This window comes from Heloderma suspectum, chromosome 6 (genome assembly GCF_057233095.1).
Source record: "Heloderma suspectum isolate Gila_16-S chromosome 6, 16-S_ref, whole genome shotgun sequence".
Taxonomy (NCBI): domain Eukaryota; kingdom Metazoa; phylum Chordata; class Lepidosauria; order Squamata; family Helodermatidae; genus Heloderma; species Heloderma suspectum.
The window spans coordinates 77,935,757-77,961,172 of record NC_139463.1 but is presented as its reverse complement, the minus strand read 5'-3'; the positions used below and the strand labels follow the sequence as shown (position 1 = coordinate 77,961,172).

At 42.0% G+C, this 25,416-nt stretch overlaps 2 protein-coding genes across 2 annotated transcripts; both read right to left on the bottom strand.

The window, feature by feature from the left end:
* Positions 1 to 7,650: 7,650 nt before the first annotated feature.
* On the bottom strand, positions 7,651 to 14,236 carry LOC146341305 (olfactory receptor 6C75-like). Its single transcript, XM_084807359.1, has 3 exons — positions 14,015 to 14,236; positions 11,369 to 11,499; positions 7,651 to 8,721 (listed from the first exon to the last, which is right to left on the bottom strand). The coding sequence occupies exon 3, from the start codon at positions 8,719 to 8,721 to the stop codon at positions 7,651 to 7,653; it is 1,071 nt and encodes a 356-aa protein (XP_084663485.1). The 5' UTR covers positions 11,369 to 11,499; positions 14,015 to 14,236.
* Positions 14,237 to 24,227: 9,991 nt separating this feature from the next.
* LOC146341304 (olfactory receptor 5G9-like) lies at positions 24,228 to 25,196 on the bottom strand. The gene has a single exon (XM_084807358.1). It carries the CDS (start codon positions 25,194 to 25,196, stop codon positions 24,228 to 24,230), a length of 969 nt encoding a protein of 322 aa, XP_084663484.1.
* Positions 25,197 to 25,416: the final 220 nt, after the last annotated feature.

Here is a 25,416-nt window from a genome sequence, read left to right as displayed (position 1 = left end):
GGTTTTCATCTAGTAGAAAAAAATTATACAATCAACATTCATTTTTTCCTGTCTTATTCCAGTTGTTGCCCCATCTGACAATGGAATGTTGAGTCAGATTCAAGATTTCATATGTGTTCTGATCAATAACCAGGATCAAATTAATTTCTAAAAATAGGTACCAAAACGTTTTACATTTGTGGATCACCACCACTGACTACTTTGGGGAGAACGCTCTGGGAAATCTTAAAATTGTATCATAAGGAGTAGCACATTTTCCCCATTCTCTGTCAAAACAAGTTAGTTTTTTATAGAGTACAAACAGTATACACAATGTGTACTACAGCTAATGCCTAATACGTCCAGTCCTCTTCTGTTAGCCAGTTTCTTCCCTCATCCTTTATAATTTCCTTCATTAGTATGAAGTAACAACAGTTTCATTCAGTATTAAGTTAACCAAGAAAAAAATTCTCAGACAATGGTTTCCTGAGAAATAGTTTTCTCCCTCACAGAATATATTTGGTGAAGTGTTATCTCCCACCCACAAATACCATATGGAGAATATTGGGAGGCCATCTTTGATTAGCCTATGAAGATATATTTAAGACTTCTAATGCAGTGAAAGAAGGCCTAGTATAGGGTAAAATCCAGCATTAGTCCTACTTAGAGTAGATCTATTGAAATGAATGGGACTTCAGTTAGTCCTGACAAACTTAAGTCCCATTCATTTCAATGGATCTACTCTAAGTAGGACTAATGCTGGATTTTACCCATTCTCTGCCTACAGAGTTAAGGGATGGCATTGGCAACCTGGCCAAAGGTGCAGTGACACACGTAACATGAAAGTTCTTCACATATAATCACAGGCTCTTTATAGCAGGTGGCAATGTCAGGCATTTGCCATGGCCCTCAGACCAGCAAAGGACCCATTAACCCAATGCTGCACTGAGCACTGAAGAAGATACCAAAAGAAGAAGAAAAGAAAACTCTTGATTTGCCTCCCTGGCTCTTCCATTTGAAGGGGGTCCCCTGAGGATGCATTCCCAGATCCCCCCCAAAAAAAGCCTGGAACCATTCCTGTGTAATCCAGCAATGGATAAATTAGTCTCCGGGCATCTCTACACCAGCCTAAAATCCTGCATTTAAAGCGGGGCTTTCTGCTTCCATTTTAAATGCAGGATCACAACAACTCCTTTTTCATGTGCTTCCTTTTCCCTCACCCCTTCCCCCTTTCTTCTCCCCATATCTGAGTCCTGCATTATCTTTCATTGATCTCGCTCCTCTTCTTGCCACTTTTACACTTTTCACAGAGGAATCTGAAGTGGAACACAATGAGGTAATTTGATAGCTCATTATCTGAGATCTATTTAAAAATGGAACAAAGGGCATTTAGTGCAGGAGACACCTTGGATGATCAAGATTTTTATCCCAAGATTGAGATTGCTCCTTCACGGAGTTGTACAGTCTCTTTACATGACGCTGTGATCATCCACAGCGTCATGTAAAGAGTCTGTACAACTCCGTGAAGGAGCAATCTCAATCTTGGGATAGAAACTCCGTGTGAAGAAAGGCTAGGAATCAACTGTCCTAGGAATGCCTACTTAAGACTAAGGAGCTGTGGTGAGAAAACTGGAATTATCTGGAGCAGATGATAAAGCAACCCATCTGTAAGCACCTTGAAAACAATGCAGTGGTTACTCGAAGCCAACATGGATTTGTCAAGAACAAATCCTGCCAGACAAATCTGATCTGTTTTTGATCAAGTAACCTCCATGGTAGACTGTGGGAATGCTGTGGACATAATATACCTCGACTTCAGCAAAGCTTTCGACAAAGCGCCCCATGATATCCTGATGAGCAAACTAGCTCAAAGTGGGCTAGATGAAACAACGATCTGGTGGATCCACAGTTGGCTACAGAATCGGACTCAAAGAGTGCTTATCAATGGGACCTTCTCAAACTGGGGAGAGGTAACGAGTGGGGTACCGCAGGGCTCAGTCCTGGGCCCAGTGCTCTTCAACATTTGTATTAATGACTTGGAGGAGGAGGTGCTGGGAATGCTGATCAAATTTGCAGATGACACAAAACTGGGTGGGATAGCGAATACTTTGGAAGACAGAAACAAAATTCAAAGTGATCTGGATAGACTGAAGCACTGGGCAGAAAACAACAGAATGACATTTAATAGGGAGAAATGCCAAGTTCTGCACCTAGGAAAAAGAAACCAAATGCACAGTTACAAGATGGGGGATACGTGGCTCAACAACAGGACAAGCGAGAAGGATCTTGGCCAACAATGTGAGCCAACAATGTGATGTGGCTGCAAAAAAGGCAAATGCTATTTTGGGCTGCATCAATAGAAGAATAGCTTCCAAATCCCGGGAAGTACTAGTTCCCCTCTACTCAGCACTGGTTAGGCCTCATCTGGAGTACTGTGTCCAGTTCGGGGCACCACATTTTAAAAAGGATGCAGACAAACTGGAGAGGGTTCAGAGGAGGGCAACAAAAATGATCAGGGGACTGGAAACAAAGCCCTATGAAGAGAGATGGAAAGAAATGGGTATGCTTAGCCTTGAGAAGAGAAGACTGAGGGGAGATATGATAGTGCTCTTCAAGTACTTGAAAGGTTGTCACAGAGAGGAAGGCCAGGATCTCTTCTCGATCATCCCAGAGTGCAGAACACGGAATAATGGGCTCGAGTTACAGGAAGCCAGATTCTGGCTGAACATCAGGAAAAACTTCCTGACTGTTAGAGCAAGACGACAATGGAACCAATAACCTAGGGAGGTGGTGGGCTCTCCCACACTGGAGGCATTCAAGACGAGGCTGGACAGCCATCTGTCAGGGATTCTCTGACCTGCATTCCTGCACTGAGCAGGGGATTGGGCTTGATGGCCTTGTAGGCCCCTTCCAACCCTACTATTCTATGATTCTATGATTCAGTGATTCTATAGAGAAGCCATGGAGCCAGCTACCAGTTAAGGAGAGCCAAGTGACCATACTTCTCCAGCCCAGGAAATAATCTGGCACAACCACCACCTGTTGCCCCGAAATTACCAATATTGAAGAAGGATTTAACTACCCATCTAGTCACTTTTTGTTCATGGAATGAGAGAACAACATCTTTCCCTTTGCTGCAGGCAGCAAAATATCTTGGGACATCCCTCGGGCTAACAATAGTGTGTTAGTACCCTTGATGGCTGGCCACTGCGTGTGTGCGTGCGTGCATGCATAGGCACACATAAGAGCAGGGAGAGAAGGAGGAGGAGACAACAGATTCAACTGTGAGATCTCTCTTGAGACTTCTCTGAAAATCATTTCTGGGATATTAGAAAGAATCATGAACTGTTCTAAGTTGTGAATGGGTGCATTAAGCTGCTATAGAAACATAGCATCTCTCCTTGAGTGTTGAGCCTTATTAAAGGTCTGATTGCTTTCCAGGGCCATACAAATATATGTAATGTAATTTTGTCATAAAAGCTCCAAATCAGACAAATTCTGGTCTCTTTGTTCCTGAAAAGATCTTGGTCTCTAGCGGGTTGACTAACTTGATTGTTTTGCAGAACAGCAAGGAAGCAGTGTTAGCTCCAGGAATTCAGTGGTCCCCCTCACCCTTAAAAAGCCATGGGGTGCAACCTGACTTTCCTTTTTGAAGTCATTCAAGCGGAAGGAGAATGGGGTTGGGATGCCAGGCAATCCCCCATTTTAACATCCCATGGAGCATGTCTACTGAGGAGCTCCTCCCAGATCAATTAAATCATGCACATCTCTCTCCCACACAGGCTCTGTCTTGTTCTAGCATAATGTACATCCAAGAATGCAGAAGATACCTTATTAGGGAGGTACAGTATCCCCCCCATTTGCAAATCATGCAAATAGGTCCCATTGAGAACCCTGAATGAAAATGTGAGCAGGAATGCAATTCTCAAAAAGTTTTCACAATTTCCTGAACGTTGTTCATGTTTGCAAGTGTGCATCCCCTTCCCCCACTCTGCATTTTCATGCTTTAGCACTTTTGGACATGCACTTTTTTTTCCAATTGGGAAAAATGCACCCTTCTTCAAATGCTCATTTTTCCTGAGCAAAAAAGAGACATTCACAATTGGGAAGACACATAAAGCAAGATGAAGTTTGGGGAGATATTTGGAGATCCCTATACTTGATAGCAGTTTGGTTCTACCTGTACTTCTAACAGCTGCATGGCAGGTAGATCTAAAAGAAAGGAAGAATTTCATATTACTGCATCTCCCTGCTTGGAAAAGATCAAGCTGTTACATTTCATCTCACCATGCAGCTGTCATCAAGACACAAGAACTTCTCCATTAAAAGGGGGAGGGGGTGTTCCTACTGTAAGTTGTTCCATGGCTCATATAATCTTTTCTTTAAAAGTCAGACTTAAACAACCACCACCTGCAAATCAACTCATGAACTGCAGCAAAACACAGGGTGCCAACAAGAAGACAGCATGAGCAATGTAACTTTCTTGGGCTTAGTGGATGTTTTCTAAACATATCCAGGTGAAAGCACATGAATTTATTCATGGAACAGACACATCCACATGAACTATGGATGTCAATTTATTGACAAACTGGGGAAAGGTACAAGAAGCAGTTATCATCTGAAATAGAAGAACATCAATAATCTGGATAATCAGGACGCATGTGACGCATATAAATAACCCAGAGCTCACACACAAATGACTCAAATATTTTAATGGTACATCAGTAAACACTCTGGTGCTCCCTACCTCTGACAAGAAGGTCCTTAAATTTTGAAGGCTTGCACTCTCATCAAGATAGTTTATTCTACTCAGCACTATCAACAGTATTTGGAAACTGGTGTTCAATTTTTGAAAGTGCCCACCTCTGACAAGGAGCTCCTTTCACTGTAAAAATATGAACTCACACCAAGATAATATATTCTACTATACAATATCAACAACTTTCTCACTCACCTTCCAGATGCATCAGAAGAAAGGTTCCCTTCTCATTTATCAACTAAAGAGACAGATTAAAAACAATGAATATGTCTTGGAAAGAATAAAAGACCTTGGGATTATTACAGAAGAAGGGAACAAATGTTTTGTACTTTTCATAGTTGTATAGAAGGGAAAATTGTAATGGGGTAGCTGACAATATCACAATAATACAGAACAATTAAATGACACAGGAACCCTCTCCTCCTTTGTATCTCATCAACAGTGAGATCCAGTTTTTATGTTGCAGTGGAGGGAATAATGTGCATTCAATGTGCAGGTAATTCTCACCTGGAATCCAAGTCAGTAGAATGCTTGGAATGCAAACCTCCATTTCTAGTCTTAAATCAGGAACATTATAAGGTTAGAAACCTGAAAGCCTCTCTGCATTGGCTACTTGACTTCTCTTCAAAATCATAGCCTTTGGGAATGAGTGAATAGGTTCAGGAGTCACTCTCATCAGCTGAACTAACAATTGCTGACTCTCTGCTTCAGGCTCAGATTCTCTTATTTAGGCTGTAACTACTCCAGAAGAATGCATGGAGCAGTGGCAGACATTCACCTAATTAGCCACTTGAGAAATGCTTAGGATTATTTAAATACACCCAGAGAGAGAGAGAGAGAGAGAGAGAGAAAGAAAGAGAGAGAGAGAGAGAGAGAGAGAGAAAGAAAGAACATCTCTTTGAGGATTATACCCATAGGTGAAATATCCAAGGAACGGCAAAAGACGCTCAAAGAGTTTCCATAAGATAAGAAAAATTTCTCATGGGTTTTCTGCACCATGCCTAGGTTGTTACTGGATTTTGTGTGAAGGAAAATCAAATCCAAACTGTTAAGGAGTGCAATTGCTTCCATTCACAAAGCACAGAAAGAAAAAAAGCAGCAAGCAAATAAATAAACAATATTTCGATGTGGCTAATGATATATATTTGAAGAGAAACATAAAATCCTTAAAAAAAAATTTAACAGGGGCTGGGACAAAGTCTAAAATTGTCAGATACAGCAATCTTCCTAAAGTGAAGCAGATTTGGGACTAGTGGTTAGGAATCTGTCAAGCTTGATTTTGCTCAGGTACTCATTCTTCCACTATGCTGTCCATTCTGTCCCATTTCTTCATAAGATTACTTTTTTTTTTTAGTCTGCATGAAAATTTGTAGAACATTTTGTCCACATTTTTTCAAAATATACACATTTGTGCACACGTTTAAAACATACATACATTTTTGTGCACTCCCCCACACAAACATATACACGTTTTAATTGACTTTTCCAGTGAATGAAGTGTTTTTGGATGCACCTTTTCTTTAAAAAAAATGCATTTGTCCATTACAAATGTACTCTTTAAAATGTATACATTTGTGCACACTTTCTCAAATGTAACATTTTTGTACTCTCTCCCTCTCTCCTTGCAAAATGCATTACAAACTTTGGAAAAGTATGTATTTTGATGTTTAGCTGCAATCCAGTCCATGTATAAGTTCAGAAAGTGTAAATTTAATAAGTTGAAATGAACAATCTTCTCACACATCCCTGTGAGATGAGAGCACCTCGATAGGAACCAGGGTCCGTTTTCAGCTCCCCAAGGAAAGGTGGGATATTAATGCATTTAAGCATTTTACAGTGAACATAGGGGTGTTCAAATGAGCCCCTTCTCACATGTAATGACTGTGTGTGGGGATGGGATGGCTTCTTCTACCAATGTTCCCCTCCAGCTGTATGCTCTGAGGAAGTGTCTAGAGCAGCATGCCTAACTTCCAGGCACCATCTCCTCTTCCATCACACATTTGGTAAGCTTGTGAGGAGCATGTGTTAGAACATCCCCAGAGTTATGAAGCTAAAGACGATACATGGACTCATATATCAGCCCCAGCTAGCTTGGCCAATGGTTAGGATTACTGGAAATTCCAGTCCAAAACATCAGGAGGCATCAGGTTGGGAAAGGCTGAAATAGAGTTATGTTTATTGAATATGGACAGGGATGTTTACATGGGAATAGCTAACTGGGCTAGTCTGATCTACTTAGGTGAGATCTTCTTGGACTTATAATGTGGAAGAATTGTTCTCACCCCTCCATATGCTGCCCCTTTAGATGAATAGGGAGGCCTTTCCATGTAACCCCCTCCTGGAGCCCCAAAATTCTGAGGAGATGAGTCAAGTTAGCCTCAAAGGTGAGCAGTATCAGGGCCACTCACACAGCTCTGAGCAGCACGCTTCAGGATTCATCAATCACCATCAGGGTGTCTCAGGGTGCCCACATGCCATATTCCTACCTACATTTCACACACATACCCACCTTATCGAAATGAGAACAAATTCACCTAACAGTATGGTCCACGCATAAATTAAAATCTTCCTTCCCAGGATCATTGCAAACTAGGCAAAAAATACCCTGCCACCTGGGCCAAATTGATGACAGGTAAAAAAAATTCTACTCATCTCCCAAGTGACCAGCTAAGACTACACTAAAATTGAAGGAGGGCGGTCTGGGCCAGAATGGCAGGGGGTTGGGGAGATGGGTATATGTTGCATATATTGATCCCACATGCATATATTGATCCTGTACCCTGACCCCTTGTGCCAGGATGTTCAATGTGCAGACCCATGCTGCAAAAATCACCTCCAGTTCCTTCCCGCCTGCATGAAATCTTGCTTCTTGCCAGTGCAGGCAGCAATGCACGGGAACAGTTCTGCCCCATTCAGTTGCTTCCCACAACACATTTGCTTAGCATCAGAGAAGGACACATGTCCTCCTGTACCTGTAGAGTTAAGCACAAAGATGCCTTCTTTCCTTTATGATGCCCTTTATGTGCACTTATACTCATGACACATTTGTAAGCTCCTCTCTTCAGGGCTTCCTTCACCTCTTTGTTCCTTAGGCTGTATATGAAGGGATTGATTAAAGGTGTTAGGACAGTGTAAAAGACAGAGAAGACTTTGTTCAGCTCTCTCATTTCATTGCTATCTTGCAAAATATACACAGTTATGAGAGTACCGTAGAAGATGATCACCACAATGAGATGAGAAGAACAGGTAGAGAAGGCCTTTTGCCTCCCGGTGGTGGATGGAATTCCAAGAATGACAGTAATGATCCATATGTATGATGCTATGGTTATAATGAATGGTGGCAGGATGCAGATGGAGGTCAGAACAACTGACAGCAGCTTTACCAAATGTGCATCAATACAGGCAATGCTCATCATTGGAATAAAATCACAAAAGAAGTGATCAATCACATTGCGTCCACAGAAAGTTATCTGCAGCATAAATATTAACAATATTGTGTTTATCACAAAACTTGCAATCAAAGAAACAGCAACCAACTGCAGACAAAACCTGACATTCATAACCATGGAGTAATGCAGGGGTTTACATATCGCCACATAGCGATCATAAGACATTGCTGTCAGGAGATAGCATTCTGTTGCTACTAGGAAACCAAAGGCCCAGAATTGTACAATGCAACCATGAACAGAAACACTTTGGCTGCCAGTTAAAAAACTGGCCAGCATTCTGGGAAGGATGGTTGAGGTGTAGCATGTCTCCAAGCAGGACAGATTCCCAAGGAAGAAATACATGGGAGTATGTAGGTGCTGATCAGTCGCAACCAATAGAACTATGAGGAGGTTCCCAGCCATAGTCATGATGTAGATCATTAGAAACACCACAAAGAGAAGAATCTGGAGCTCCTGGACATCGCCAAAACCAAGAAGGACGAATTCTGTGATAACGGTTTCATTTCTCATCTCCAGTTCCTCCATGGTTTTCATCTAATGGAAACAATTTTTATAATCAGCATTCATTTTTCCTGTCTTATTCCAGTTGTTGTCCCATTGTACAATGCCATTTGGTGTCAGATCCAAGTTGGCCTATGGTTCTGATGAATCACTAGTATGCAATTAATTTTAAAAATATAAGGCTACCAAAAGCAATAACCTTTGTGCCTCACCTTTTGGGGAAAGGGCCTGAAAATCTTAAAATGTTACAATAAGGAATGGCACATTTTCCCCTTCTCTAACAAAGCAAGTTCATTGTTATAGAGTACAAACATTATACACAATGTGTATTAGAGCTAAGCCCGAATATCTCAGAAGTGAATTTCTGATCCTACTGACCCTTGTTGAAGGAAGCAATGACCTTTCCCCTAGTCCTTCCAGTCCTCTTCTCTTAGCCCATTTCTTCCTTCATCCTTCGTATTGTCTTCCTTTGTTAGTATGAACTAACAAAGAGTTTCATTCAGTATTAGCTGAGAAAAACATTCTCAGAAAATAGTCTCCTGAGAAATAGTTTTCTTCCCTCAGAGGGAACATTTGGGGACATCCATTCCCCACCCACAAATACAGTAGGGAGAATGTTGGGAGGCCATCTTTACTTAGCCCTGAAGACTTCTACTGCAGTAAAAGAAGGCATAGTTATACTCTGCCTAGAGAGTTAAGGGATAGCAATCTGGCCGAAGGTGCAGTGACACAAATGACGTGGAAGTTCTTCACATATAATCCCAGGCCCTTTACAGCAGGTAGCAATGTCAGGCATTTGCCAGGGCCCTTGGAACAGCAAAGGACCCATTAACCCAATGATGCACAGAGAACTCAAGAAGATCCCAACAACATGAGGAAACTCTTGTTTTCTTGCCCTGGCTCTTCCATTTGAAGGGGGTCCCCTGAGAATGCATTCCCAGATCCCCCCTGAAAATCTTGGAACCATTCTCATGTAATCCAGCAATATATAGATTAGTCCAGTTCTCAACTGTCCTGGAATGCCTTCTTAACACTAAGGAGCTGTGGTGGAAAAACTGCAATTGTAGAAAAGCAATGGATCCAAGTACCAATTAAGGAGAGCGAAGTGACCATATTTCTCCAGCCCAGTAAATAATCAGGCACCACCACCACCCACTACCCCCAAATAACTAATACTGAAGAAGGATTGAACTACCCATCCAGTCACTTTTTATACATGGAATTGAGAGGGGACACCATCTTGTCTTTTGAGCAGGCAGTAAAATTTCTTGGGCCATCCCTAGGGCTAAGAAGAGCCAAGCTGTAGACCAATGGTCCATCTAGTCCAGCATTCTGTTCGGACAGTAGCCACTCAGTTGCCCATGGGAAACCCACTGGCAGGATATGAATGCAAGATCACCCTCCTTCTACTGCAACAGCACTACTACTTGTAGTAATAGACTGTGACACGTCTCTTGATACTTCTCTGAAAATTGTTCCTGGGATATGAGAAAGACGAGGGCTCATGAACTGTTTTAAGTCTAATGGGTGCATTAAGCTGCTATGGAAATATAGCATATCTATGTGAGTGTTGAGCATTATTAAATGTCTAAAGAGTTTTCCAGGGCCATACACAAACACATAATCTGATTTTGACATAAAAGCTCCAAAACAGACAAATGCTCTTCTCTTTGTTCCTGAAAAGATATATAGAACAGAAAGCAAGCAATGTTAGCTCCAGGAATTCAGTGGCTTCCCCTCACCCTTAAAAAGCCACAGAGTGCAACTGACTCTCCTTTTCTAAGCCCTTCAAGCAGAGGGAGAATGGGGTTGGGATGCCAGGCAATTCCCCAAGTTACCATCCTGTGGAGCATGTCTACTGAGGAGCACTTCCCAGATGAATGAAGTCCCTCACATCTCTCTCCAACATAGACTGTTTCTTGTTCTAGCATAATTTTACTTCCAAGAATGCAAAAGATACCTGATTAGGGAGGTACAATATTATTATTATTATTATTATTTTCCTGTTCACAAATCATGCAAGCATGTCCCTTTCATGACCCCAAATGCAAATGTGAGCAGGAATGCAATTCTCAGGAATGCTTCACAGTTTCCTGAAGTTCGTTCATGTTTGCAAGTGTGCATCCCCCTCCTGCCCCAATCTGCATTTTCACACTTTAGCCCATGGGTGGAAATGCACTTTTTCAATTGGGAAAAATGCACCCATTTAAAATGTTATTTTTTTCCAGAGCAAAAAAGAGACACTCACAATTGAGAACACCAATAAGGCAACCTGAGCTTTGGGGAGGAATTTGGAGAATCTCAACGAACTCAAACATCACATGTTCACCCATCCCTATACCTGATAAAACTCTAGTTCTACCTGTGCTTCTAACAGCTGTATATGCCAGGTAGAAGTAAAGGAGAGGAAGGATTTCATATTACTGCATCTCCATGCTTGGAAGAGATCCAGCTGTTACATTTCATTTTGCCATATAGCTGTCATGAAGAGACAATAACCTCTCCATTAAAAGTGGGGAGAGCTGTTCCTGAACTTTTCCATGGGTCTTATCCCCTTTTCTTTAAGTCACACTTAATTTAAACAACCGCCTCTGACAAGGAGCCTCCTTTAAATATAAATGTATGTATTCTCACCAAGATAATATATTTACTACATAATATAAACAACGTTCTCACTCACCTTCTGGAAAGACACAGGAGCCCTCTCCTCCTGTGTATCTCATTGACAATGTGATCCAGTTTTTATGTCGCAAGGATGAATTCTGCGATAAGAGTTTCATTTCTCATCTCCAGTTCCTCCATGGTTTTCATCTAGGGGGAAATGATTTGTACAATCAACATTCATTTTTTCCTTATTCTAGTTTTTCTCTCATCTCACAATGGAATTTGGTGCCAGATCCAAATCTCCTTGTGCGTTCTGATCAATAACTAGGATGAAATTGATTTTTAAACTATATGGCTATCAAAAGCAATAACCCTTGTGCCTCACCATCATTGAATAGCTTTGTGGGGAAAGCTCGTGAAGATTTAGAATTTTTAGAATTAGGACTGTGGCAAGTGTCTGTTTGTTTTCCTCTTCCTAAAACGCATATTGGTTTATACAGAATATAGACATCATACAGTATGTGTACTAGAACAAAGCCAAAATTTCCCAGAAATGAATATGTTAATGTTATTTTAATAGTGCTGAAGGAAGCAATGGCTTGGCCTCCTCTCTTAGCCCCTTTCATCCTTCTTTCACCCGTATGAACTAGTATACTTTCTTTCAGCATTCTGTACACAGAGCCAAAATTTCTCCAAAGAGAATTTCTGAGACATTTCCTGAGAATTTTGTGTTTTTGAACTATAGATGATTTGTCTATTCTCTCAGATAGTATTTGGTGAAATGCTCTTCCCCTCCCTCCCCCACAATTTTTGCTGCCCTCAAATGGGGTGAGCAATTTTTTTGGAGGCATTCTTGGCTTAGCCTATTGAGGACTTTTAATGAATTCTATGAAGGGCCTATTTTAGTCTGCCTAAAGATGTAAAGGATTGCTATCTGACCCAAGGTGCACTAACACTAGTAATGTGAATGTATCTGACAAACTACCTCAGGACATTTACAGCAAGTGGCAATGCCCAGCATTTTCAGGTCCGTTAGAACTGCATAGGACCCACTTCCCTAATTGTGCCTTCATCTTGATGCTGCACAAAGCACTCAGGGGGATCCAAAACAACCTCAAAGTGCTCTTGAATTGCTTCCCCTGCCCTTCCTTTTATGGGGCTCCACCAAGGGTGCATTCCCAGATCCCCCCTGCAAATCCTGAAACCATTCCCATGTAGGCCAGCAATTAATCTAGAAATCACTATCTGGGGTATGCATTCGTAACACTAAGAAGCAGTGGCTCTTTCACAGAACATCAAACAATACACTGTTGGCTCAAGAATTTGAGTGGTCCCCCTCACCCCGGAAAAGCCGTGGTGTGCAACCTGACTCTCCATTTTGTATTAGTTCTCTCACTGTGAGAATGCTGTTGGGATGCCAGCCAAATCCCTGTGGACCATGTCTGCTGAGAAGTTTTCCATACCTGAACAAAGTCACTCACATTGTTCTCCCGCCCAGACTCATCTTTGTTGTGGCATACATGAAAGAGATGCCATCTAGTTTTACTTGTGCTTTTCACTGCTGCATGGCAGGGACAACAAAAAGACAGGGAAGATTTCCTACTCCATCTCTATGCTTGGAAAATATTCAGCTGTTAGACTTCTGCTTGTCACAGGAATCTGCCCATTAAAAAGGGATGTTCCTAGATGTTCATACTGTTATGTTTTTTGCTTTAAAAGTGACCCTTAATTTAAATAGATAAAAGGTTCGTATATAATGGTATATTTCAAAATGATCTTGAATAGGCAAGAAGGCCACTTTGTTGAATCCCTATACTAAATAGAAGGCAACCTGATGATTTCCAGATGTTGGGACTACAACTCTCATAAGCCCCAGCCATCATGACCAACAGTCAGGCATTGTGGGAATTGTAATCCAAAATATCTGAAGGTTGCCTATCCCTGGCATATCATATTGCAACATCCTGTAGAGACTATATCACCAAGCGCAGTAAACCATAGGCTGCCAATGAGTGGAGAGCATGAGCCACATAACTCTGTTGGGCTTTGCAGCTGATTCCAATCCTATCAGAGTGGTAACATGTGCATTTATGTATGGAAGAGACAACTTAAAATAATACAGCAATATCAATTGATTGATAAATTAGGGAGAAAGGTAAAAAAGCAATTACCCACCGAAATACAAGGCCACAAATAACCTAAATAATCAGGCACACATGATATATAGCTAACCCAAAACTCACATGCAAATGACCCCAGTATTTGCAACCATAGCTAAGGGAACTTTGAGGAACTCCTCACCTCTGACATAGAGCTCCTTTAATTCCAAACATTTCAACTCTCATCCATTGAATACATTCTACTAAATATATCAAAATACTATCAGCAATGCTCGCATTCACCTTCCAGATGTATCAGAAGAAAAGTTCTCTTATTATGTATCAACGGAAGAGGCAAATTGAACACAATGAATAAAAGCCAATAGATGTCTAGGGAACTATACAAGACAAGACCTTGGAATGATTAGATAAGAAGAGAAAAACACATTGTAACTTTCATAGCTGTATAGAAGGGGGAATTGTGACAGGGGCAGCTGAAAATATCACAGTGCTACAGAACAATTAAAGAACCCTGTCCTCCTTTGAATCTGGTTACTGTAGTGGTCCTCCTTTTATGTACAGTGGAGGGAAGAATGCATGCAGTGTGTGCAGGTAATTCTCACCTGTATCCAAGGCAGTAGAAAACTTGGAATGCCCACTTTTGTTGCTAGTCTTAAATCAGGAACCTTCTTGGATTAGAAACCTACAAGCCTTTCGATCACAGCTGTTGGTTTTGCCTTCAGATCATGGTCTTTAGGTACAGAGATACTTCAGTTCAACACTCGCTAGCACTGATTATGTCACTTTCTGCTGCATGGTCAGAGTTTCTTATTTAGGCTGCAACTGCTCAAGAAGAACGTGAGAGAAGCAACAGGCACGCACACCCTAATTAGCCACTTGAGAAACGTTTAGATTACTTTTTACAAACAGTATTGCTGAATATCTCTTGAGGAACGTCTCCTTAGGTGCAAGAAATGGCAAGGGAAGCCCTAAAGAGTTTTGATAAGATTAGCAAAATTTCTCAAGGTTGTCCCCACCATACCTAGGGTGTGACAGGATTTTGTGTGAAGTGAAGTAAAATTCAACCATTTAAGGAGTGCAACCATCTCTCGGCACAGCATACAGAAGAAAAGTATACAAAAATCAATATGTAATAGGGAAAATATATATTTCAGGAGAAGGCAGTCTTGAACCGTCTTACTATTGTCACATACAACAACCTTGCTAAAGCTAAGCAGATCTGGGACTGGTGAATATAGCTAGATGAATCTAGACCTGATCAGATGAGTAGGGCTAAATGTGTGCATAGGGCAAGGGGCCATGTATGCAGGCACTGCCACCTGTGTCCCAGTGCATGCCGCCCTGCCCTGCCCAGTTCAGTCCTTGCCATGTTGAGCAGCAAGGTCTAAACAGGAGCTATGCTCAGGTTCTCTTGAACATGAGTTGACCTCTTACAGCATGATCACGGAATCTATTATTTTGATGTATGCAGTACAGGGCCCCATTTCTCATACCCCTCCATTGTGGGCACTGTCTGTGTATTCCTTCTGTCTGCTTCCTCTTTTTTAATCACTTACCAATCCATAGGAAGTGCCATTGTCTGATCCCCTGACTGCTAAGTTTGTTCAGGAGCCTTTAGTGAGGGGCTTTGTCGCTACATGATGCCTGGCAGATCACCCATATCCCACAACTTGTTGACAGAAAGCTCTAAAAGTTACTGAGACACGACTTCACTTTGCAGAAGCCATGTTGACTATTTTTCAGAAAAACCTGTCCCCTGTATGTATGATAGTGTTATTTTAATAATGTTTCCCATGTATTTACCTGGAACAAACATTAAGGGTGCAATCCTATGCATGTTTAGACAGGAAAAAAAATCCTACAAATCCCAGCATTTCCCAGATAGTGTGATTGGCTAGGGAATGCTGGGAGCTGTAGGACTTTTTCCTGTCTAAACCTGCAGAGGATTGCACCCTGTTAATTGCCTGGTAATTTTTCACATCCACCCACCTTGAGATCCTCCCTCCCTTTTAAATGGTGGTACACTGGGCACTTTCCAATAGTTTGGTATGGAGGTGTTGCAGAACCCAGAGTCAGAGAGACCACGGAGTGAAGGAAAAACAGATTCTTTATTTAACGCGCGGGCTTAAGGCTGGAATCATTTCCAAAGAGCCAGAAGCCCCGAAATACATCAGCACATTGTTTTTATAGACATTGTGACACATATGAAACGGCTCCTCCTCTCTCTCCCGCGTGGGGTTGCAGTCCTCAACATTTTTTCTCCTAGCACTACTGTTTATAATACAAGAACTGGGTTATAGGGTAGCCATGATAAGGAGAGAACAGAAGAGAACAGCAGAGAACAAGATATACAATTGTATGACCTTTGACAAGATAAGGAATTCCTGTGTCTCGTCAGCTTACAACAATATATTCAAGGGAGAAAGAGCTCAGCAAGAACATGAAGCATGAGACTGCATGAGGCTACTTAGTCTGACCCCCGATATGGCTGCTACATTCCCCCCTTAAATGCATAATTTCATTACAATTATAGCATTTCTGATAACTATACAAAGCTTTTTGTGACATACATATTACTTAGCCTTTTGTTGGGCTATTAGAGCGTAGAGGGCAGCAGTTTTACTAGCTGAGACATAAAACAGATTGGTTAAACAGTGCATAAGACAAGGAACACAGAGACATAACAGAACTTTTATGAACAACACTGGTAGAATTAGGATGAACAATGCTTCAAGCCAGCTAAGATCTGGAAGCCAAGAGGTCAACTAATTTAGCTAATTGTTTTGTCTTATTGTTTTGTTAGCTACTATATTGTGCAGCTTGTTCATCTGTTCATCTACAGCATTGCCATTATCAGTTAAATTAAAACAACAGAGCTTTTGGTGTGTCTCACAACTTAAATGATGAAGAAGGAAGAGGTAATCTATACCAGCTCTATTTTCTAGAACTGCACCTCTTAGATCACGCAACTCTTTATTTAACAATGACAATGCTCGTGAGGTGGCATTTATGCTTTTGGCTAAGCTGCAAGCTAACTGGTTGATCTCCAGACCATCAGCCAAGGCTAAACCTGGAACCCCAACCAGTGACATTGCTAAGGCCAATTTTTCTGAGTCAGAATATAACTGCATATGACTATTACAATTTTTAGTTAGTTGGAGTACTCGAGGCTGCTGTCGACGGATTTTCTCGGGCTACAGGGGAAGAATTGGCACCAGTTCAATTGGCAGCTGAGGCAACATGGGTGGTTATTAGACAAGTTGGCAGGAATGAATGACCAAGTGCGGGAACTACATGTCTAAAACCATCTATGAGGCAAAAGTATGTGGGCATCATTAAAAGATATGTTTTGAATTTTATTACAGTGGAAGGGGGCCAGGGATAGCTTTATATTTTCTGGAAAAAATTTTGACAATTAAGCATTCGTGCACACGTAGCATTTGTTTCAGCAATGATGGGGGTGCATAGAGTGAACTCTGTAGGGGGTAGGATCTTTGCAACCACGCCCCAATTAGCATTTTGGGAATAAGTTAAACTTACACCATAAACTCTTAACATGGTATCTTTTTGAATTTTCCCAGGATGTCTACAGACAGGTATCAGGCAAGAGCTAATAAGCTTGTTTGCAGGTATACCTTTTGGCAAACAAAAATGTTTTACTCTCGTGATGTTAGCCAGGTGAAGCCAGTAATCATCAGCAAATCACTGGGACAAACTTTTCTTTCCAGGGGCAGACCCCCCTTTTTGCACCTTATTAAGGAAACACAATGCAACACTACTAACACTACAAGACGCATGTTTGATCTTCTTTGGGATCTGACCGTACGCCGGGCAGCTATTCATCTGGCAAGCTGCAGTAGGGTCTAGTCCCCTTCTTCAATTCTGTAGTTGCAGGTCTGACCATATGCAGGGGGACAGTCTCCCGGTGTGTCCACAGTAAGGTCTAGCCTGAGTCTTCTTACTGCTTTTTTCAGAATGATTTTTAAAGGATTTTCAGGATTTCTGTTTATAGTCTACTTTCCCCCTCTCACTCTCTTGACTCGTGTCCAATGTATCCAGGGTTTAACTCCAGCTGCTTTCATAGCTGCGGGGGTGGAAAGTATGACAGTTTTCAGTCCTCTCCATCTGGGTTATTTTTCCCTCTTTAACTCATATTTTAATTCTTGGTTGGAAAAGATGAGCTTCTGTGATGGGAATGGCTTATTTTTTTAAGACAAAGCGACGCTGGGCTTGAAGAACTTTGCTCCGTGTTTGGACTTCTTGTTTAAGGCTAACGTTTGCTTGCTCTTGATGCCGCTCCAGTGTCAATCATGAAGTCAATGTCACGGCCCCTCACAGTCAATGTCACGGCCCCTTTCAAGCTGTCTCCCTCTTCGCCCATTCTGGCTCCTTTGGTTTTCTCTTTTGTGTATTTGATTTATTTTATTTGGGCATTCATGCCACTAATGTCTATTTTGTCCACACTGGGCACATTGGTTCTTTTTTAAGAATCTTCTGCCTCTGCTGGGTCTTCTTCTTTTCTTCTTTTGTCCACGTCTCCTTGGGCCTCTGGGTTGAGGGGGGTATACTGGCGATAGGCATTTGAAAGACGCTCCAAGTACGCTCTGGGGCCTCGGTGGCACCTTGCAGCACTTTAGACACTTTGGTCATATTAATTGACTTCTTTATACCTGCTTTCATGGCTTTTAACAGCAGGGTTTGATACTGGGTAAGGCGCTCTAGCCCCACTTGTGTTTTGGGATTCCAGCGGGGGGGGGGGTTACTTACAAGGAGACTTTATTGGGTAACTTACAGCACACAGGCGTACTTAATGGTTGGATCAGACAGCTTCTCTGAACCACTAACTTGGGCTAAATGGGTTTTTATACCATACATGTTACCCATGAGGCAGCAGAACACTAGCAAGCATTTTCAGCATAGGCTAGAAGTGTTTGGTTCTCAGGCACAGCTTCCTGTAAACAACTTCGCTTCCCAAAGTGCTTGATAACACTTTTATTTATTAGTATGGGAAGACAAATTTTTTCTCTTTCTTTTGCTTTCTTTTTCTTTGCTGATCTGCCTGTATTGCAGATCATGTTTCAAACTTTTTATATAAAACTTTCTGCTCCATGCACCAGCCTTGTCTCTTTATTTGTCTTTTTCAAGTTAAACTCACTTACTTAAACCTTTCTGCCTTACACTAGTCCCAATGACACACATTTGGGATAGGCTCTTCTCCTTCTAGTTACATTTCCTTCATTTTAAAGAACTATTACATTATTGTGGCTACTTTACCCCAGGTAATAAGCTCCAGGCACAATCAGCTGCTTTTAATTTACCCTGGGGGCAACTATGGCCACGCTTCTTTTTTACAAATGTTTTTTTTCTTTGCCTCTTGCCTTTTCTTTTTTCTTTTTTTTTCTCCCTTCTCTATCTGTCTTCTACTTTCTCTATTTCTTTCTTTTCTACTTGCTTTTGTCTTTCTTTCCTTGTCATCCATTGGGAACCACACTTAGTATTATTTGGAGTTGCAACTAACACTAATCTGCAAATATCACATATATTTTATGATATCTAAGAAATCATAAAATATACACAACAACCATTTTCCTGCAATTTAACACAATGAATGGAAAACACTTTTTGCATGATAAGGCATGATGGAGCAGATCCAGCAATCATACTGCTCTTCTGGCTGAAAGCTCAGGGCCCATTAAAATCAAGGGACAGGCATACTCACACACGCAAAGAGTTCTAGGTCACCATTTTTGCATCGGCAACTCTATGCTGCATGAGTTCTGGCAGAAGGAAATCTAAAAGTTATAGATCAAACTCAGCCTGCTGTACACTGAGCTGACTACAAACACAGACACATGGTCCACAGCGATGAGAGTTCAAGTTTATCAAAAGCTTCACAGCACGGTCCATGGCAAGTCTTTGACAATTTAAAATTTTATTTCATGTGCAGGGTGTCTCTAAAAAGCCCAGATGATGATGGAGGCAAACAGAGAAGGCTCTGGGCAATGAAGATGCGATGTTTCCAGCAAAGGCTCTCCACTTTTGCATCAGTTTAAAAAGGGGAAGTGTGGCCCTACACCCCTTCTGACAGACAAGGGCCTTTAACTTTTTAGCAAGGCCTCTGTCTAAACAGAGCGGCACAGCTCAGCTCTCTAGCCATGACGCTTTAACTTGGGCAACTCCTCTGTAAATTTTATTTTACTTCTGTCAGGTTCTCTCACAGACATTTTAAAAACTTACTCTTTTTTTTTTTTCTTTTAACCTGGTACACGAAAGCACTGAAACACTGAGCGCCGAAACTCAGGACGCTGGGGGGTGATGGGCATCGCCTTATACTTGCATTTTTCAGGCAGCCATTAATCTTCGGGGAGGCCGTGGAGTGATTTGCAGGACTTCAAAGGCAAGCTTCTCAGTTTGTTTGTATTTGTAAATCCCAAGCTCAAAACAGGACATGATGAGGTACAGGGCAGCCAAATTCTTGCTTTGGCACGGGCAACAAAGAACTCGGGTCAGCTTTCTTCACTGGGGTCTCAAACAGGAAAACAGTCTTAATTTAAAGTTGTAACATCACTGACAGTGTCAGCCAGCCAGCTACACAGATCTCATTGTTTTTTAAGACAGTTGCTCCAATATCTTCTTTTCTTCTCAATCAGGTTGGGTCTCCCAGCTTACACAGTTTATTGCAGCTTTCAGGAGCATGGTAGTAGCGTGATTTTGGCTTGGCCAGGAACATGCTGTCTGGTTTCTCGGTCTCTTCAGCACACACACTTAGGCAGTGTAACACTGGACACTTAAATCAGTGAGATTTCTTCATTGCAGGGAATCCCACGGCAAAAGCTTAATGGTTACGCTCTTCAGAAATCATATAGCCGATGGTCAGTAGCTACAGGCTCTATGCAATTTTAACACAGTTCAAAGCTAAACACGGTTACCTTGACAGAGATCTTCAGCGTGGTCTCTCCACTTCATTCTGCTTTGGGACAGTCTTATGGCACACTTTTCACTCGAAGAGGGGTCTAGCCTGTGCTCTGGGGGCTGATTCTTCACCTTTATTTTCTATTTTGCCTTCATCTTCTGGGTCTTCATTTTCAGTTTCCATTTCTTAGGGATGTCATCTCAATTAGGCGAGGTGATGATGTTGCACAACTCAGAACGTTGTGGGCAATTTTCCTGCCCCCCCCCCTCAGCGCGCTAGGCTAACAGCTACTTCTTCGGCCTTACACTCTCACGCTCCCACGCTTTGTTAAAAGCCAGACTGTCCTGCAACATTTTTCTAATTAACAGCCTCAGATCTTGTTCTTTTTTCTCTCAGCTCGACCTTGAGCTTTTTGCTGTTTTCTCTCTCTATTCTGAATCTTTTTTAAAAAAACCTTTTTCCTTCTTTGTTTGACATACATCTCAAGGGGGTGCAAGGTTTGCTTCCCCCACCACCCATAGCCTCCCTCCTAAATTGAAGACAGACACAATTAGGGAATGGGAATTGGTCAGTGAGTAAGGGGTCTCACTGGCCGACACAAGAGGATTTTACACACCACGCACTTTGCTACTGGCCTGGGCACCCGGACGGTCAACGGTATGCATCAGAAACCACAGTAGCCACTCACACCATCATCAATCTCTCCACTGCATCCATATGTCCCTGCCACCCACTTTTCCCACTTTTTACCAGAGCGGAAAGCGGCTTCCCCAGCTTCCTCAGCTTCCTACTGAGTACTGGCGTGCTGGGTACTGGCGCCCACTCAGGGGTGTGATCAGGCCCCCCTTCTACCCGCAAGGAGTAGGTTCTTTTTGTATACGTATACCACCAACACTGACCTTCTTCATAAGGCGGGGGCCTCTTTTTTTCTGCCCAGTGGCCTTTCTCCCTAAAGGTGGGGCCCTCTTTTTCCCATATACTTGCCTTTCTCCTGAAGGCTTCCAATGTGGGTTTCAACTCAATTGCAGCTGCGATACAGGCAGGGCTCAAGTTCCTTCCTCCGCTTCCCAAGGTTCTCTTGCTGCTCGCTGCTGTTTGGGCGATCCCGGTGCAGGCTTTCTCCCATTCACTCGACAAAAAGGTCGGTGGCGCCAAGAAAGGGAGGCATGTGCCGAGCTCGTCTTCCCAGTGCAGCAATCAAGAGCAGGCAACTGCCACCTGTCTGGCTCAGAGCCTGCCACATCCGAGTCACGGCACCATTTATGTTGCAGAACCCAGAGTCAGAGAGACCACGGAGTGAAGGAAAAAGAGATTCTTTATTTAACGCGTGGGCTTAAGGCTGGAATCATTTCCAAAGAGCCAGAAGCCCCGAAATACATCAGCACATTGGTTTTATAGACATTGTGACACATATGAAACGGCTCCTCCTCCCCCTCCCGTGTGGGGTTGCAGTCCTCAACATTTTTTCTCCTAGCACTATTGTTTATAATACAAGAACTGGGTTATAGGGTAGCCATGATAAGGAGAGAACAGAAGAGAACAGCAGAGAACAAGATATACAATTGTATGACCTTTGACAAGATAAGGAATTCCTGTGTCTCGTCAGCTTACAACAATATATTCAAGGGAGAAAGAGCTCAGCAAGAACATGAAGCATGAGACTGCATGAGGCTACTTAGTCTGACCCCCAATATGGCTGCTACAGAGGTTGAACTTAGGGACAAGTTACAGATTTTTGGTGAACATGCAGAGATTGGTGTATTTGGTTTGGGGTATGAGGAAAAACTCCAAAATCCACAGTTTGGTGATTTCTTTATTGGGACCAACCAAAATGTCACAAAATATTATACAAGCTTTTGGTGCTGTCCAGAAGTCTTCATCAGGCTAGATGGTATGAAAAGCATGAGATATGGGAGGAAAAACAAAAAACAGTACAAAAACTAGGCAAAATATTGTATCTTTGAGATCTGCATTTTAGACCCAGTCTTAAGATAGAAAGTGGAGACAATGACTTAGTCAGTCAGTACTCAGAGGTAGCAGGATGTACCTAGGAATCTGGGACAAAGAAATGGCTGAAAATGTAAAGCTCAGCTTACCCAGATCTCTCACTTGCCTTAATCAACGCACACAGGTTCCTAGGGAGGCAGGGAACAGAAGGAAAAAGAAACATGGCAAAGAATAATTTGGGGTGGTGTGTACTATGCAAAAAGGCCAAAGCCAAATTGTGGTTGGAGGGAATGGAACCCCCAAAATGTAAAGTGGTTAACCTAGTGTTTGAAGGGAATGGAACCCTCAAAATCCAAAGTCCTTCTTCTGGTTGTAGAAGATCAGCTACTTCTTCTGTTATTTCTTTAAGAACTCTCAGGTAGATATCATGTGGACCTGGTGAGCCTAGAACCTCATATTTTGTCACCACTATTTCTAAGTTCTTCAGACTCCCTTCCCCAAAGATTCAGTTCAGGCATGGCTAACCACCCTGCATCCTTCACAGTGAATATAGGTGCAAAAATAATTTATTCAGCTTCTTTGCAATCTCCTTATCCTCTTTTAGAACCTTTTAACTACCTTGTCAACCAATAGTTCAGCCACCTCCCTGGCTGGTTTCCTTCATCTGTGTCCATAGTTTACACCATAGCAATCACAGCTGCAGACTTTCATCAGAGAACCTCAAGCAAACAACCCCCAAAGCATAGATCAAGGCATGGATCCTTATGAATCTGGGATTGAACCTCTGAAATTCACAGCCCATTTGCAAGCAGCAAATTTGGAGTTGTTTCCGTGATTTTCAGGGCTCCAACCCAAAATCTCCATCACTGGTGTGGTGGTGGGGAGTCTTCAGCAGTGGTGGCAGTTTCTTCAGCCTTTTAAAATTATAGGTTATATTGCTGCCCATGTGGGCAGGAGAGCAATAACACAGCTCCCCTCTTAGGGCAGAGAAGGGAGCCATGCTCTTGCTGACACTGCTGCCAGTTAGAGTTGCAAACTTAGGACATTAACAAAAAGAGAAGAAAAAGGAATGAATAAGCTGTTCCCACCACTGCTAAAGATACTGGAATGGAGTGAGTATGTGAGAAATATCTACGTCAGGAATGGATACACGGAATATAGAAGGTGTAGCAAACAAATTGGTCTGCTAGCCTATGTATCATTGGAGAATATGAAAAGGCAAGACTGGTCACCTCTAATGTTCATTGGCCACTATCCAGACAGTTTCATAACAGGTGTTTAGGGGGCTCAGAAACTTTGTATTTGTGAGTTTCTTGTGTTTGTTTTCTTGGAACAAGAGCCCATCAAATCGCAAAGCAACTTCCTAAAAACAAGCAATAAAACCCAGATGAATCTCCAGATAATTTTTCAGGAAAGGGTAATAAGTAGATCATACCAAGGTCAGATCTACACCTTGTGTCATGTCATTACAATCCCATCATAGTAACACTATATCCCTCTTGTGCATTTATACCTCATTGGACACACCATGACATTTGTTGCAGTATTTTGGATAATGTGGAATCAAAAGCAGGAAATAACATTACAACAGTGGTATGTAAAATGTGTGATGTGTCCCAACAGTTCTCAGTGCACTTCAATACCACTGTAAAGCAGTTGTGTAGATCTAGCCCAAGTTTCATATGCAAAGGGTTTGGTGGTTTACAAATGGTTTCCAGGACTTATGAAATTCTACATCCATATTAGTTTGTACATTTGGAGCCCAAGCTCCCCTAAAGCACCGAGACAGTGTGCATTGTGCCCCCTGCGCATGCCCCATTCAGTGATATCCCAGGGCTAGCCTTGCATAGCTTCAGAGAAAGGCCCAAGTCCAGAACCTGTAGTACTGAGCACAAAGATGCCTTCTTCCCTTTATGGTAGAAAGAAGTCTTATCAAATGGTTTAAAAATAAGAGTTTAATGAACTCTCATGCTGACTGCATATTTGAAAGCTGCTCTCTTCATGGCATCCATTACCTCTTTGTTCCTTAGGCTGTATATGAGGGGATTGATCAGAGGAGTTAGGATGGTGTAAAACACAGATAAGACCTTGTTCAGCTCTCTCAGTCCATTGGTGTCTGGCAAAATGTATACAGTAATGAGGGTGACATAGAAAATGGCCACCACAATGAGGTGGGAAGAGCAGGTGGAAAAGGCCTTTTGCTTCCCTGTGGTGGATGGGATTCCAAGAATGGCAGTAATGATGCATCCATATGATGCTATTGTTATACAAAATGGTGGCAAGGTGCAGATAGAGGTCAGAACAACTGATAAAAGTTTAATATGATGTGCATCACTACAGGCAACGTTCACCATTGGAATGAAATCACAAAAGAAGTGATCAATCACACTGTGGCCACAGAAACGTAACTGCAATATAAAGATTAACAAGATCATGTTTATCACAAAACTGCCCAAAAAAGAGCCAGACACCAGCTGGAGGCAGATCTTGAGATTCATACAGACTGAATAGTGTAGGGGCCGACATATTGCCACATAGCGATCATAAGACATTGCTGTCAGCAGATAGCATTCAGATGCTATTAGGAAACCAAAAACCCATAACTGCACAATGCAGCCATGAACAGAAACACTCTGATTGTCAGTTACAAAACCGGCCAGCATTCTGGGGAGGATGGTTGAGCTGTAGCATGTCTCCAAGAAAGACAGATTCCCAAGGAAGAAATACATTGGGGTATGTAGGTGCTGATCAGTCACAACTAGTATAAGAATGAGAATGTTCCCAGCCATAGTCACAATGTAGATCATTAGAAACACCACAAAGAGAAGGATCTTCAGCTCCTGGAGGTCTCCAAAGCTTAAAAGGATGAATTCTGTGATATTGGTTCCATTCCCCCCCTCTAATTTCTTTGTGGTCTTCTTCATCTAATAGAAAAGATAATGCAATTTGTGCAAATATAATTAAACTTGCCAATCCAGTCTAAGTAATAGCTCCCTCTGATATATTTTTTTATTCTGTTTCCAAATTCAGATCTTCCTATGGGTCTGATCAATATGTCCAGAGTAAGACAAAGAATAAATCCTAGCTGCCTACCCAAAAACTCTCCTTGCTGTGCTTCATCATGACCAAAATACTTGAGAGAAG